The sequence below is a fragment of the Orbicella faveolata genome, unplaced genomic scaffold (assembly GCF_042242905.1).
Source record: "Orbicella faveolata isolate gen_17 unplaced genomic scaffold, um_ofav_v1 contig_46, whole genome shotgun sequence".
In the NCBI taxonomy this organism is placed as follows: Eukaryota; Metazoa; Cnidaria; class Anthozoa; order Scleractinia; family Merulinidae; genus Orbicella; species Orbicella faveolata.
The window spans coordinates 3,732,168-3,745,000 of NW_028301576.1; the positions used below are offsets into that span (position 1 = coordinate 3,732,168).

The following is a 12,833-nucleotide window of genomic DNA, read 5'->3' on the forward strand; positions in this document are numbered from 1 at the left end:
TCAGAAGACTTGAACCAAATATTCCCCCCAGGCCCTTGGCCGAACAGTAAAGAAAAACATGGAGGACAACTCAAGATTTTTTTGTTTGGGCCGAAAATAACGAACCAGAACAGAATTCACCAAAAAAATACGCCCAGCCAACGCGCTTAAAGTTATTTTTTCACCACAGAAGCTGCCGAAGTGAAGCGAGCAGGAGGAAACGAGAAAACAGCAAGATTCGATCGCAGCATTCGATCGCTCGTAACATGAAATATTCTTGAACAAGGGCCTCGATCGAGCCTGTTTAAGTTTCCTCTGCTTCTCGCATGGCTTCAACGACTTGATATGTTATCTGTCTGACCTCTTTCTGCCAAACGGGCGTAGAAAGTTCCGTGAAAATAAAGAAAATAGCGTGAAACAGCACAAGCATTTTGGCCTTCAGAGCTGTTGTTGGGATAAAATTTATTCAGCCAAGCTCAAAATATAGCTCAAGCATGACATCATCTCGCCACCCAAAAGCGCATGCGTATGTGTGAAAACCTACGAAGGACAGAGAGCACACCACAAGTGAAAGGATCGGCGGCAGGATCAATGTATATAGCTTGAGAAACAATACAGTATATCAGCGAGCAAATGATGGTGCTATGGGATGTGAGGGCGGCCACCTCTGATTCCTAATACGGCACGTACAGGCGCATGTCAGGGATATGGGGTGAGACCGTCCACGGTGACAACCCCGGGTGAACCCGCCCCGGCCCAGTGGAGACTGGGAGGTACTCACAGGTCCCTCGGGATCTCAAACCTCATCCGGAGGTAAAACGGCACAGCCGCTTGTCAGGGGCGGGAAAAGACCTAGCCGGGGGAAGACAAAGAATAGCCAACGAGCACCTCCCAATAGGATTTTGCTTTTTTGTGTGTGACCTGTCACGCAACGTCACGCGTGACAGTAACGTAACCCAGACATACAACGTCACGCGCGAAGGTAACGCGGTGTAACACAATCACCTGTTTTTGATAAGACAAAGAGAGAGTTTTGTGTTTTTTCACTCAAAATTTAGTTCAAACCTGCTGTTTAATTTGCAAGTTTTTTTCTATATTCTTCCCGAACCTGGTTTCTTATTTTTTCGATATCTGGCTGGACTGGATTTGTTTGTATTCGCGCGAAGTTCGAGCGTAAAGTCTTTAAGCTGGCGATATTTCTGCATTTCACGTGTGATCAGTTGAAACTCCGTGTCAGAAACCCGATTATCATTAAGAGCCTGTGAGACGGCGAGGTTAATCGAGTCATGTTTTGCAATAGCCAGAGAATGGATTCTCGAGTGCTTATTGACTTTGCGTTCAAGCTTCTTGTTGACAACGGACAGGCCAGTGGAAACAGCGCCAGATAAAGCGGCTATCCCGGCAACAGGCGCGCCGACAACAATTCCAACACCAGTGAGTGATGTTGCAACAGCCCCAGAAGACAGAACTGCTGTGAAGGCGCCAAGGCCAACCACGGAATAGTGAATCGCTTTCCTGGCTTTTTTGTATTTTTTCAACACAAGCCTGTAATGCTCGACCTCAGCAGATATTTCTTTTTCAATTCTGCTTATCTCGGTCAGCCGGAAATTTTCGGCATTCATCGTTTCGGGAAGGCTTGGATAGATGTCAGGCGGTGCACTTGGTGGCAACAGATTTGCCGAAGACATTGCGTATATAAAGAAATTTAATTTAACTCTAATTCAAAAAGAAGCGGCAGGCCTTTGAAATCAAAAAGTTCACCATTTTCATCTTTCACTTTAAAGGTGATGCTGTTTATGAACTTGTCTGTAGAAGCGTCACGGAAAACGTTTTGCGATGAGTCGATGTTATAGCTGACTTTTTCATAAGGCTTTCCTCTGACGTCAACCTTGGCAAGAAGGTCTGACTTCTTTCCATTCAAAAAGTTTTTTGTTGAGTCAACGAGATCGCAGTGGATAAAGTAGCAACTCGGGCTGTTAAGCTTTTTGATATATTCTTCTTTCTTCATATTTCTCCCGATTCCAAGAAAATTGGCCAAACTGTAATCAACGGAAACTTCTTTCGCTTGATTAGTGTTGCCTAAAGTTGTAGCGACGGTTGTAATTTTAAGAACAGAATTGGGGTTATTCGTTTCTAAGACCAATTTCCCCTTTTTCTTGTTATGTTCAAAACTGGATTGCAGTTCTTTTACGATGCTCTCGACATTGTAATGGCCTTCAGGCAATGATGCAACCACATCGTTGGTTCCTCTAAAAAACATTCTGCCAACAGAACTCAGATTATGCCACGAGTTGAAAAAAGAACAACTCAAAAGTCTGGCATAGCTTGCTCCTGGGAGCTGGTCTTCGAAATAGATGGTCTCTCCATTCTGTTGCGTGACAGTAGTGAGAAAAACCATTTTTATATTCAACAAATAAATTATGTTCGAAATACATGGCGAATGTGTGGAAAGATCCAAACGTTGTGATAAAAGACGCAATAGCCAAGGAAAACGCATGGAGAGAATTTGTGGCACATTTCCCCAAGGCCGATAGATCCCGTTTTATTGCTCAGGGGAGTACCGACGGAAAAAACGTAACGGAAGAAATCTTTTTCAAAGAGGGTCCAGGCTCGCTTCAAAGCGTCTTCGGCTCAGACAAAAAATATTGGAGCGAGGAAATGAAAAAGGCGCTCGGTTTGGAAGACAAGCGCTCGGGGGCCACTGGAGGGTTTCCTTACCAGCTGGCGCCGCTTGGTTCAAAAGTTTCCTTGCCCGTCCCTGCCGTACCTTTCGACGGCAAAGCGCAAAGTTTGAAAAAAATATTCGACGCCCCAATCCAAATATACGTCATGCCTGAACAATATTTCACGACAAAATTCCGTGAAATATTTGAAAAAACCAAACTCAGGCACACGTCGGCAGTCGAATCAAAACGCTGGCTGGGAAGGCCTGACATGAAATATTGGCCGCAGCAGCTCAACTTCGCGGTTTTCTGCGCGACACAGGGGTGCGGAGTTTCTCGCGAAATCTTTGACAGCGGGATGGATCTCCCCCCGCAGATAAGAGCTTTTTTCAAATTCCACGTGTACTTCACGGTCAGGCGGATTTTGTACCAGCTTGGAGGAATTCAGAGCATGAGCGCTTTGCTCGGAGACCCGCCGTTCAACCAATACAAAAATGATTACGACGTCGCTTCGTACAAAAGGATATGCAGCGAGTTCGGCATTGCCCCCTCGAGCGATTTCCGCTTCACGCACGGAGAAAACCACGGTCTGGGAAGCGTTTACGTGTACGCGACCGGCGCGGGCCCGTCGAAAACCGACTATAAATACCCGGGATGGAACAAATTCAGCGATGAAGGCGGCAAAGCAATAAATGGGGACTTGATCTATTACATCGAGCCGGGGACCGCTTCTGATGCTCAAGCAGACTGGTTCGCGCCCAACACCGCGAACGGTTTGACGCAGGCGGGCTTGTCGAGAATCAACCAGTCAATCGAGGCTTTCGTTTACTGCGTCCTGGGCGCGCAAGTCAACGTCCGCAGCAGCATTCTCGGCAATGGCGGTCGGGCAAGAGAAGTCCAGAGCGAGTTCCTGGTGCTGATGAAAGACGCGATCAGACAGCCCGACTTGGCCGCGAGCGTGCAAAGGTACCAGCTCGCGGTGGACCAAGCGAAGGTCAGGCTCAATCTCGCTGTTGCCCCCATGGCGTGGCTCATGCCCGCGCAGATGATAATCAACACCGCAAGCACGATCGGTTACAACAACAAGCTGAAACAGGCGGTCTCCGGAATGAAACTGGGGGTGAATAACGAGGTAAACCCAAAAACAAAAAAAGCTGGGCTCAAACACATGGCAGGCGGCCCGTCAAAAAGTAACCCGCCCAATAGCCACCCGTCCAACCCGATTCACAAAGCCGCAACAGCCGAATCGGGGCGTGTGGTTCCACCCCACAGGAAACCAGCTTCGACCAAAACTCAGCAAGCGCAGCCAACGGCACAAAAAATACAGCCCACGGCTCAAGATAAAACACCGCAACACGAAATTAACAAAACGGCGGTAATTGTCGGTGTTGTTGGATTTTCGGCATTGCTGTTCATGGCTTGGCGCTAAGCTAACGCTGCTTCATAAAATATTTTTCGAACAAAAAGGCCACCGCGGCAAGAATGAGAAGCCAGGTGTGCTCGGCCAGAAATCCGACGACTTGACCGGCGGCTTTGAACAGGAAGCTCACAATCGAGCCAATCAGCCCGGGCAGCAGAGAACCGAGTTTCGCGGCAGCATCTTTGAGGCCGTTCCCCAAAGCTTTGCCGGTGGCTTTCAAACCTCTGATGAGGACCCCGATGACAGCGCCGATTGTGGTCCCGGCGGCGAGAAGAATGGCGGTCAACGTCACACCATATTTTTTGAAGATCTCCTTGACCCTTTCCAAGTGAGGTCGCCCCCTTTCCCTTTCCGCGATCTCAGTTTGCAAACGCGCGATCTCCTCGTTTCTTTCTGCCACTCTGCCTTCTGCGGCTTCTTTTTCGGAGGGCGAGGCATTCTCATATTGGATGATCGCCTGGTCTTCCACGTTTTGGCGCTGCAGCTCGCTTTCCTGCTCTTTCAGGTCGTCCAACGGTTTTGTTTGGTTGAGCCTTTCTTCCATGGCGTTTGTTTCACTTTCTTTTGCTGCGAGGCTGGCCCTGAGTCTGTCAACCTTGGCTTGTTCCTTTTCCCTGGCCATTGCTTTTTTTGTGAGCGAGTCCAAAGCTTTTTTCCTGTTTTCAAGATCGATTTGATAGTTCTTTTTCTGTTGTTTGAGCCTACGCAGTTCTGCTTCACTTTCAAAGTTAGAACCTTGTTGATCCTGAATGGAATCAATCTTAGCGTCGGTTTGCTGTATTTTACTTCTCAGAGCTTCCACTTCTCTCTTTTCTTTTTCTCTTTGCTCAGATAATTTTTCCGCCTTTTGAAGCTGTTTTTCAGATTCTTTCAGTCTTTGGCGTTGTTCTCTGATGGTGTCGCGGTCTTCAGCAATGATGTCTTCAGCTCTTGGCCCCAGAGCTGCTTTTTTCGCGTCTGTGAAACTTTTTAGTAACCCTTCGTCGCCCAGCTTGAAAATTTTTGACTCACCCCCCCGGGGGCCAAATGAAACGATCTCAGATTGATTTCCTTTTTTGCTGAAACTAATTGGGCCCAATTTTTTGAAGTCAACCTTAGGGAACAATTTTGTGATTTTTTCTTTTGCCTTTTCAATCATGGACTGTTTGTCATCGGGATGAATAAAATCACCGAGCAAAGGGGTTTCTTCCTGATAAGAAGTGTCAGGCAGGCCGGACTGCTCGTGAGGAACAGTACTCATTTCCGTTTGTTCGCCCCCGTGGTAGGGGTCGCCAGGTTGGTAGGGAGTGGACGCCGCGCCTGGCTGAAAAGGACGGGTTGTGTCAACCTCTTGTTCGCCTTCATCAGAGTCGTGGTCAAGCCGATTGTCAAGGTCGGGGTCTTCGTAACCAAATTCGCCACCGCCTTCCGCCATAGCGATATATTTCAAGCCTGTTTATTTTTCAAATTAGAAAATAACCGCCGGCGTATACTATACAATGTCAGTTCCAGAGAACCTTCGCGCGACGTACAGCAAAAAAACATTACAAGGCATGCAGGCCGAGCGCGCGGTCAAGCGGATCACCTTTTCCCGCACTGAAGCCAACCCCGGCGATACTCTGTACGTTTACGTTCCCAAGCTGAACGCGAACGAGGTTCTGATGCCGGGATCGCTAGCGCTTGTCTTTAACATCGACCTTTCTGGAGGGCACGCCAACAACTTCCTTGTCCAGAACGTCACGCGAGCGCTTGTTGACAGGCTGCACGTGAAGTTTGGAGGCACTACCCTGCATGACACGGTTGGCTATGGTATCTACAAAATCTTTGATGACCTTTTCCTTTCGCAGGAAGAAAGAGACAACAGGATCCTCGAAGGGATTCAGAGTGAGAAACTATGCAAGATCGGCTCAGGCGCGGAAGACAAGGAAAAAGAAGCGGATGCCCCCGTTGAATACAAGCTGAACGAGGTATACGGAAAAAAGTACCGGATCAGGCTGGACCATCAGATCTTAACCGACCACGGCGTTTTCTACCCCCAGGCCCTTTACAAAGACCTCACGTTCGAAATAACCCTGGCTGAAGCTGCACATGTGGTCAATGGCTCTGATACAACCAAGCTGAAATACAAGATGACCAACATCAGCTCGAGTACGATATGATCCGCAGCAAGACTCTGGCAGACGAGGCGCATAGCGTTTACTCTAGCGGAAAAGAGTTCGCCTATGACCACGTGATGCGTTCCCAAGTGGTTACCTTCAAAAAAGACACCGACACGAGGAAGAACATCAAAATCGATGCCCAAAAAAGGTCGCTAAAAGCCCTCCTGCTACTGTTCATAGAGCCGTATGCTGATGGCGCCAGAGATTCAGAAAAATACGTCTTCCCGGATCTGACGAAAGTCAGCGTCACGATCAACGGCTCGCCCAACATGATTTACAACAACGGCGTCGAAGGCAAGGACATGTGGAAAGAGGCCCAACGCTTCTTCGTGAAGGAAAAAAATAAAACCGAGCACATGGATGTGACAAAGTTTTACACCGGAGACAATTTCGGGCTTCTGATTGATATGCGCTCCATGGCGGACCAAGAAATTCATGGAAGTGGCAAGCGCATTGTGAACAGTACAGACGGTGTCCAGCTGGAAATCGAGAGGAAAGCCCAAGGCTCAGGCAACGTGAACTGCCACTTATTCGTCATCGCCGACTCCCAGTTCAACATTATGGAAAGACAGCTGGAATCTGTGCAGAATTAATATGGACCCAAGCAAGATACCCTTCAACGCTCTCATCGTGGGGCCGACCAATTCAGGCAAATCGAGGTTCGTTGTGGACCAGCTCTACGGCCCTTTCCGCGGAAAGTTCGACTACATCGTGCTCATCTGCCCGACGTTCGCGCACAACAAGACCTACTACCGGCTTGGCGAAAACGATCCGAGAATGGATGTGATAGTCTGCGAGCAGCACGACGTGGAAAGGTGGTTGAAGCTCGTGAGATGGCTTTCCGAGGGCACCAACACGCTCATAATTCTCGACGACTGCGCGGCCTCAAAAGATGTGAAAGGGCGCACAGGCGAGCTGGTGAATCTCGCCTTTTCCGCGCGGCATATGGGCATCAGCGTGTGGGCGCTGACCCAGAAGTTGACCGGAATAACAGCTTCCTTCCGTGAGAACGTGGCGGCGATCGTCCTCTTTTACACCCCCTCGGCTAGGACAACGAAAGCCATCTTTGACGATTACGCTGGCGAGCGTCTCCCCGGATGAGTACAGAGGATTGATTTCAAAGCTGAAAGAGCGAAAGTTCTCTTATCTTATGTTCGCGCTTCGGCACCCCCACGGAATAAAGTTATTTGAATAAAAAAATGAAAGTTGTATATAGCCTTGCACAATGTCTGTAGAAGACGCGTTAGCAGATGTTATGAACCTTCTTGAAACGGAGCCCGCGCCGTCGAGTGGTCCCGCAGGCGGCCTTGTTTCAACCGCTCCCGGACCCGACATTCCCGCTCTTCGCGAGCAGCTGGCCGTGCTGGTGTCCACAGGCAAAGCCAAAGAGGCCATCGGAGTGCAGCTAACCCACGAGCAGGTGAAGCGCCTGAGCGACAAAGAGGTCGAGAAATTCACCAAACGCTACGAGACGTGCGTGGGCTCGAAGACCACGGAAAGCCTGATCGACAGCTTCATTTTTCTTGCAACCAAAGCGGTCGGAATGGCCGTCAAAATCAAAGACATCGAGGCTTACCAAAAAGAGCTCAGAAACGACTACATCTTGAACAAAGAGCTCTCCAGTCTGGCCGGCAACCTTTCTTTGAAGTGCGGCCGGTTTCTTGCCGCGGCCAACGCGGTGTTCATCACCACGAAACATGTTGATTTTAGTCCACAGTCGCCCGTGCAGAGCCACCCTTCTCGTGATGAAAACGGCAATCCGCTTGAGGGCTTTGAGGACTTTGAGGGAGTACCTGGCTCAGCAACTGCAGAATAAATGGGGGTGAAACCCCCGACCCCAAGAATTTTCTTTGCGGCGCAGAGCGCCGCTGGTCACCATTCATCAACAAATGCTGAGGTCTTGCTGACAAATGCTGAGGTCTTGCTGACAATTTGTTAACAATTAAACTTTTTTATTTGCTTATAATACGGTTCGCTTCAATGTCAACCGAACAATCCGAGAGCGCGCCTGCTGCTCAGGTAGAGGCCAAGGTAGCGCCTGCCGTCGATATCACAAAGCAAGCGACGACTCCGACTGGAACCACGCAGCGCAAGAAAGACCCCAAGCGTGTGGCCGCCGGCAAAGCGGCATCTGAAAAAACGCGGCTAGCACGGGAGCAACAGAAGAAAGATGCCGAGGCTTATAGGGCTCTCCAGGAAAATAAGGCGAAAGCCGCCACAGATCCCCCTGAGCCAGCCCCGGATACAAAAGGAAAAAGCCCAAATAGCGGCGGCCTCAGCGCCAACCAATGGATCGCTATTGGCGGCGTTGGAGTTTCCCTTCTCTGGATCTATTACAAGCGTGAAGAGCTCATAGCAATGGCCAAGCCCGTGTTCGACAAATTCAAAACGCCGAAGCCCGCGCCTGAGCCCGCTCCTGAGCCCGCAAGTGTCGAGCCAAAACCTGCTCGCGATACACGGCCAAGAGGATTAAAAAAAATGATTTAAAGGTTTGCGTGTAAAGTATATCAACATGTTCACAGTTGATGTTCCCAAGTTGCTCGTCTCTTTCTTAACCTTTTATACTATCTCGAGTGTGTTGTACGACATAAACACGAGCGTCATTCGCGCGACCGCCGATCTTTTGAATGAAGCCTTTGGCGGCGAGGTTGCAGAAGAAGAAGAAGAAGAGGCGTTTTGTGCCAAGTGCGCAGAAAAGGACGTGGGGAAGACAGATTAATTTTTGTTTTAAACTTTCGCTCTTTCCTTATATCAAGCGCGCCATGTCCGATAACAAGCTTGTCAAGACCGTCATTGACGTCGCAACTATCACTGGATTAGCCGCGGGCATCGGCTGGGCCGCGAAAAAGGTTTTGAAAGAGAATTTCACTTCTGATCCCAGCAGCAGCTTTATGAATTACATGAAGTTCACCGTCGTCGTGGCGGGCAGCATTGGGCTAAAAGGGTACCTTGAGTACCAGAAAATCCTCCCCGCCAGCATTTGAAAAAATCTTCCGATAATATATACCATGGCGAGCATCGCTATCATGATTGGCGGGGCTGTGTTGAACGCCACGGCTTTTATCGGTGGCAATTATCTGGCCAGGGCGCTCGGCGGGGGCGACAAAGCCGCGCTTGAAGAAAAGAAGCGCCACGACAAAGCTCTCGAAGATTATCAAGCCGCTTACGCCAAATACACGCGAGACCGGACACAACTTCTCGACTGGATCGCGACCAACGCGCAAACAAAGGAGCAGGCCAAGCAGAACATGATCAACACGGACAACGCCTTCAAACTCTACAACCTGGCGCATCCTGACGAACAGATGGTGCCCCCCAAGGAGCCGAAGTTCTCAGATTTCTATCTGCCAAGCGAGCAGCAGAAAAACGGCGAACTCGCGTTCGTGGGCGCCGGGGCGCTCGCTCTGGGCTACGCGGCCTTCCGGTTCCTTTAAACTTTTTTACGCCTTACTTATATGGACGCCAAACTCGCGGAGATCTACTACAGCCCCGGGGGCTACTGGAAAGGAATCGCCGCGATCAAAAAATTGGCCGAAGCCGCCATGGTACCTGAAGAAGCCGCAAAAAAGTGGCTGATCAGGCAAGCGCTCTGGCAGATATACCTCCCCGCGCCGAAGCGGATTCCTCGGCCGAAATTCGACGTTCCCACGCCCAACAGGGTCCATCAGGCGGACCTTCTTTTTCTTCCGCACGACAAGCTCCCTCGCGGCCGCAAAGTTTTCAAATACGCGCTGACCGTTGTCGACGTGGCCAGTCGCTACAAAGAGGCCGAACCCCTGACTTCAAAAAATTCTGATGAGGTCGCCCTGGCCTTTCAGAAAATTTACAAGCGCTCGCCTCTCGAATGGCCCGAAATGCTGCAGGTTGACCCCGGGCGCGAATTCATGGGCGCCGTCACCAAAGAGATGGACAAGCACAAAACCTTTATCCGGCGCGGGCGCGTTAACATTCACCGCGACCAGGCCATTGTCGAACGTTTCAACCGCACTCTGGCTGAGCGATTATTCGGGCACCAGTACGCCGAAGAGATGCTTCTCCCTGAGGGCAAGCGGTCCACTGCCTGGATGAAAAGATTTCCTGAAGTTGTTTCGGCTCTGAACAACGAGGTCACAAGCCTTATCGGCAAGAAACCCGCCGTCGCCATCAAAGAAAAAGCTGTTTACGCAAGGCCGTCGACACCTTACACGAGGCCTGTTGTAAAAAGCGAAAAAATCCTCCCCTCTCTTGTCCAAGTTCGTTATCTCTACCAGCCCGGCGAGCTTGAAGGGAGCGTGAAAAGAGCCACGGATCCAATCTGGTCTTTGAAAGTTTACAACGTTGAAAGATCTTTCATTAAACCGGATCAGCCCGTTCTCTACTATCTGCGCGACGGGCCCAAGCGCGGCTTCGTGCGCGAAGAGCTGTTGGTTGTTCCTCCGAACACTACTCTTCCTCCCGCTGACGTGAACTAGATGTGATATTCGTTTGGTTCGGTGTGTATCCCGTCGGGCAGCACCCACCGCTTGTCGTAATAAGCGCTCAGCCCCAGCTTCTCCTGCTCGTCAGTGACGATCTGGCCGTCCCGCATCCTGAAACCCCGCTTGGTCGCCATGTCCTTGCTGCCTTCCAACGCTTCCTTGAACCGCTGCCATGACACCTCGTTCTGCCTTTTCGACATCCCCTTTATGCTGAACTTCTATTTTTCGCCACCCTCTCCGTCGTCGGCGTAATAACACTTCGAGCAAAGGGCGATCATCCGGAGGCCCTCGAACTCAAGCTTGAAGAGACCTGGGGTCCGGCCGCTCCACTTGTCCCAAGCCAGCCACTGATTTTTTTCCGCATCGAATTCTGCCTTCAGCTCTGGCCGGACGACGTCCTCGAGCCGCTCGCCCGAGATCGCCATGTAGTTGCTGTTCGTGTCCATCTGCATCAGCTCGAAATCTCTTCTGTCGACGTACTTGTCGAGAAAGTCGTAGTAGAATTCCAGCATCCGCAGCTTCGCCAGCTGGTAGACGGCGATTCCGATCTGGAACGGCCGCCTGATCGTGATCCGGGGCTTGCGGCTTTCCAGCTCCTAGGCCTCCCCGATCTCGTCGAGGTCTTCGAAATACGCGCTCCGCAGCGCTCTGTCGACAACCTTCTCGTCTTTCGTGTAGATCACGTTCGTTTGCCGCTCCAGCGCTTCGATCAGTTTCCCGTAAGCGCTGTGTCCGAGCAGTTTGAACACTTCGGCGAGCAGCGCCTTGCTTCTGTCCACGTCTCCTGTCCGGCGCGCCTCCGTCACCTGCTCCACGAACCAGGTGAAGATCTTGCCCGCGTCGTACTCGATTGTTCTGGAAACCTTCGTGACAACCACCCCATGGTTCACGTACCACCGCAGCAGAGGGGCGTACACCAACAGCCGTTCTGCGGACAGCGCCCCCACAAGCTTTTTTCCATCTCCGCGCTTTCTGCCCGTTCTCGCTAAGTACTCTTTCATGTGTTCCGGCACAGCTTCGGCGGGAACCCGCTTGTTGATGAAAAAGGGGCACATCTCCTCAAACTTTGGCCACAAGCGCTCTGGGATCTTGATGTCGACTTCGGCGAAGCCAAACCACTCCCCGGCTTTCAACCGGCGAATCAGAACTTCGGCCGCTTCCGCTTGGCGGTCATCTGTGTAGTACTTGACCCTTTCCTTCCCGCATGGCATTTCTCTCAACATGGTCGAGAGATAGAGAGCGCTGGCGTCGTAACCGAGAATCTTTTTGCACAGACGCGGTTCTTCGAACTGATGCGACCTTATCCCTGTGACGCCCGCTTCGTGGTACCTTGTGAAAACCAGGCTCGGTCCGCCAACAACCGCCCTTTTTAGCATCGCGTAAGCCTCTCTGCCGGGGCAATAAAGGTCTGCGCCGCGCTCGATCGCTCCCCGGAGCAAATAATGCAAACTCACCCCTGGCAGGCTCACCGCGTCTTTCAGAATGTCGATTCCTCTCTCGGTGTAGAAGCTTTTCATCTTTTCGAGCGCCTCGAGGCCGTGCTCCACATCATGATTGCTGTAGTAGCGCAGCCAGCCTTTGAAGGTGCATATGCCCTTTTCTTTGAACAGCCACTGGCACCCCTCCCACTCTTCCCGCGTGAGAACGTAGCCGCCTTTCAGCTTCGAATACCATGCCTCGTATTCAGGGAGCCCGGGGTAATCGAGCTTTTCGGGCGCGTCGAACCATTCGTAGGGGAGCCAAGATTTCGCTGCCTCGCATCCGTAGGCTTTCACCCATTTGTCGTAGCTCGTCCCCGGGCCAAGGTAGTTTATGATATCGAGAAAACGGGCCCCCCAGGTGAGGAGAAACATGGTTTTGTTCCCCTTCTTGGCCACTTTGACTTTTTTGTTTACTTCGGCGAGAGTGCTGACGAAGTGGTTTTTGATCACATTCAGGTCGTACGATCCTGAGTTGAAGCCCACGACAGGGACCTGGTTGCACCATTCATTAATTTTTTGCTGCTGTTCTTTTGGCAGCAGGTGCATGTCTTCTGGCACAAACTCCGCTCTCACCTGGTCCTGGATATTTTTCTCGCGTCTCTCCAGTTCTTTCAGGAACTTGCGGACCAGCTCCACGGGGTTTCTTTCGCAGATGTGGGTGGGCTCTCTTTTTTCAAGAGAGTCCCCGACGTTCA

The 12,833-nt window shown here is 50.9% G+C and overlaps 3 protein-coding genes and 1 pseudogene across 3 annotated transcripts; 3 read left to right on the forward strand and 1 right to left on the reverse strand.

Moving 5' to 3' along the window:
- Positions 1-2,407: 2,407 nt before the first annotated feature.
- On the forward strand, positions 2,408-4,071 carry LOC149098004 (uncharacterized). Its single transcript, XM_089277104.1, has one exon. It carries the CDS (start codon positions 2,413-2,415, stop codon positions 4,069-4,071), a length of 1,659 nt encoding a protein of 552 aa, XP_089133230.1. The 5' UTR covers positions 2,408-2,412.
- On the reverse strand, positions 4,058-5,476 carry LOC149098005 (uncharacterized). The gene has a single exon (XM_089277105.1). It carries the CDS (start codon positions 5,474-5,476, stop codon positions 4,073-4,075), a length of 1,404 nt encoding a protein of 467 aa, XP_089133231.1. The 3' UTR covers positions 4,058-4,072.
- Positions 5,477-5,506: 30 nt separating this feature from the next.
- LOC149098006 (uncharacterized) lies at positions 5,507-6,793 on the forward strand (annotated as a pseudogene).
- Positions 6,794-7,425: 632 nt separating this feature from the next.
- LOC149098007 (uncharacterized) lies at positions 7,426-8,065 on the forward strand. Its single transcript, XM_089277113.1, has one exon. The coding sequence runs from the start codon at positions 7,426-7,428 to the stop codon at positions 8,014-8,016; it is 591 nt and encodes a 196-aa protein (XP_089133239.1). The 3' UTR covers positions 8,017-8,065.
- Positions 8,066-12,833: the final 4,768 nt, after the last annotated feature.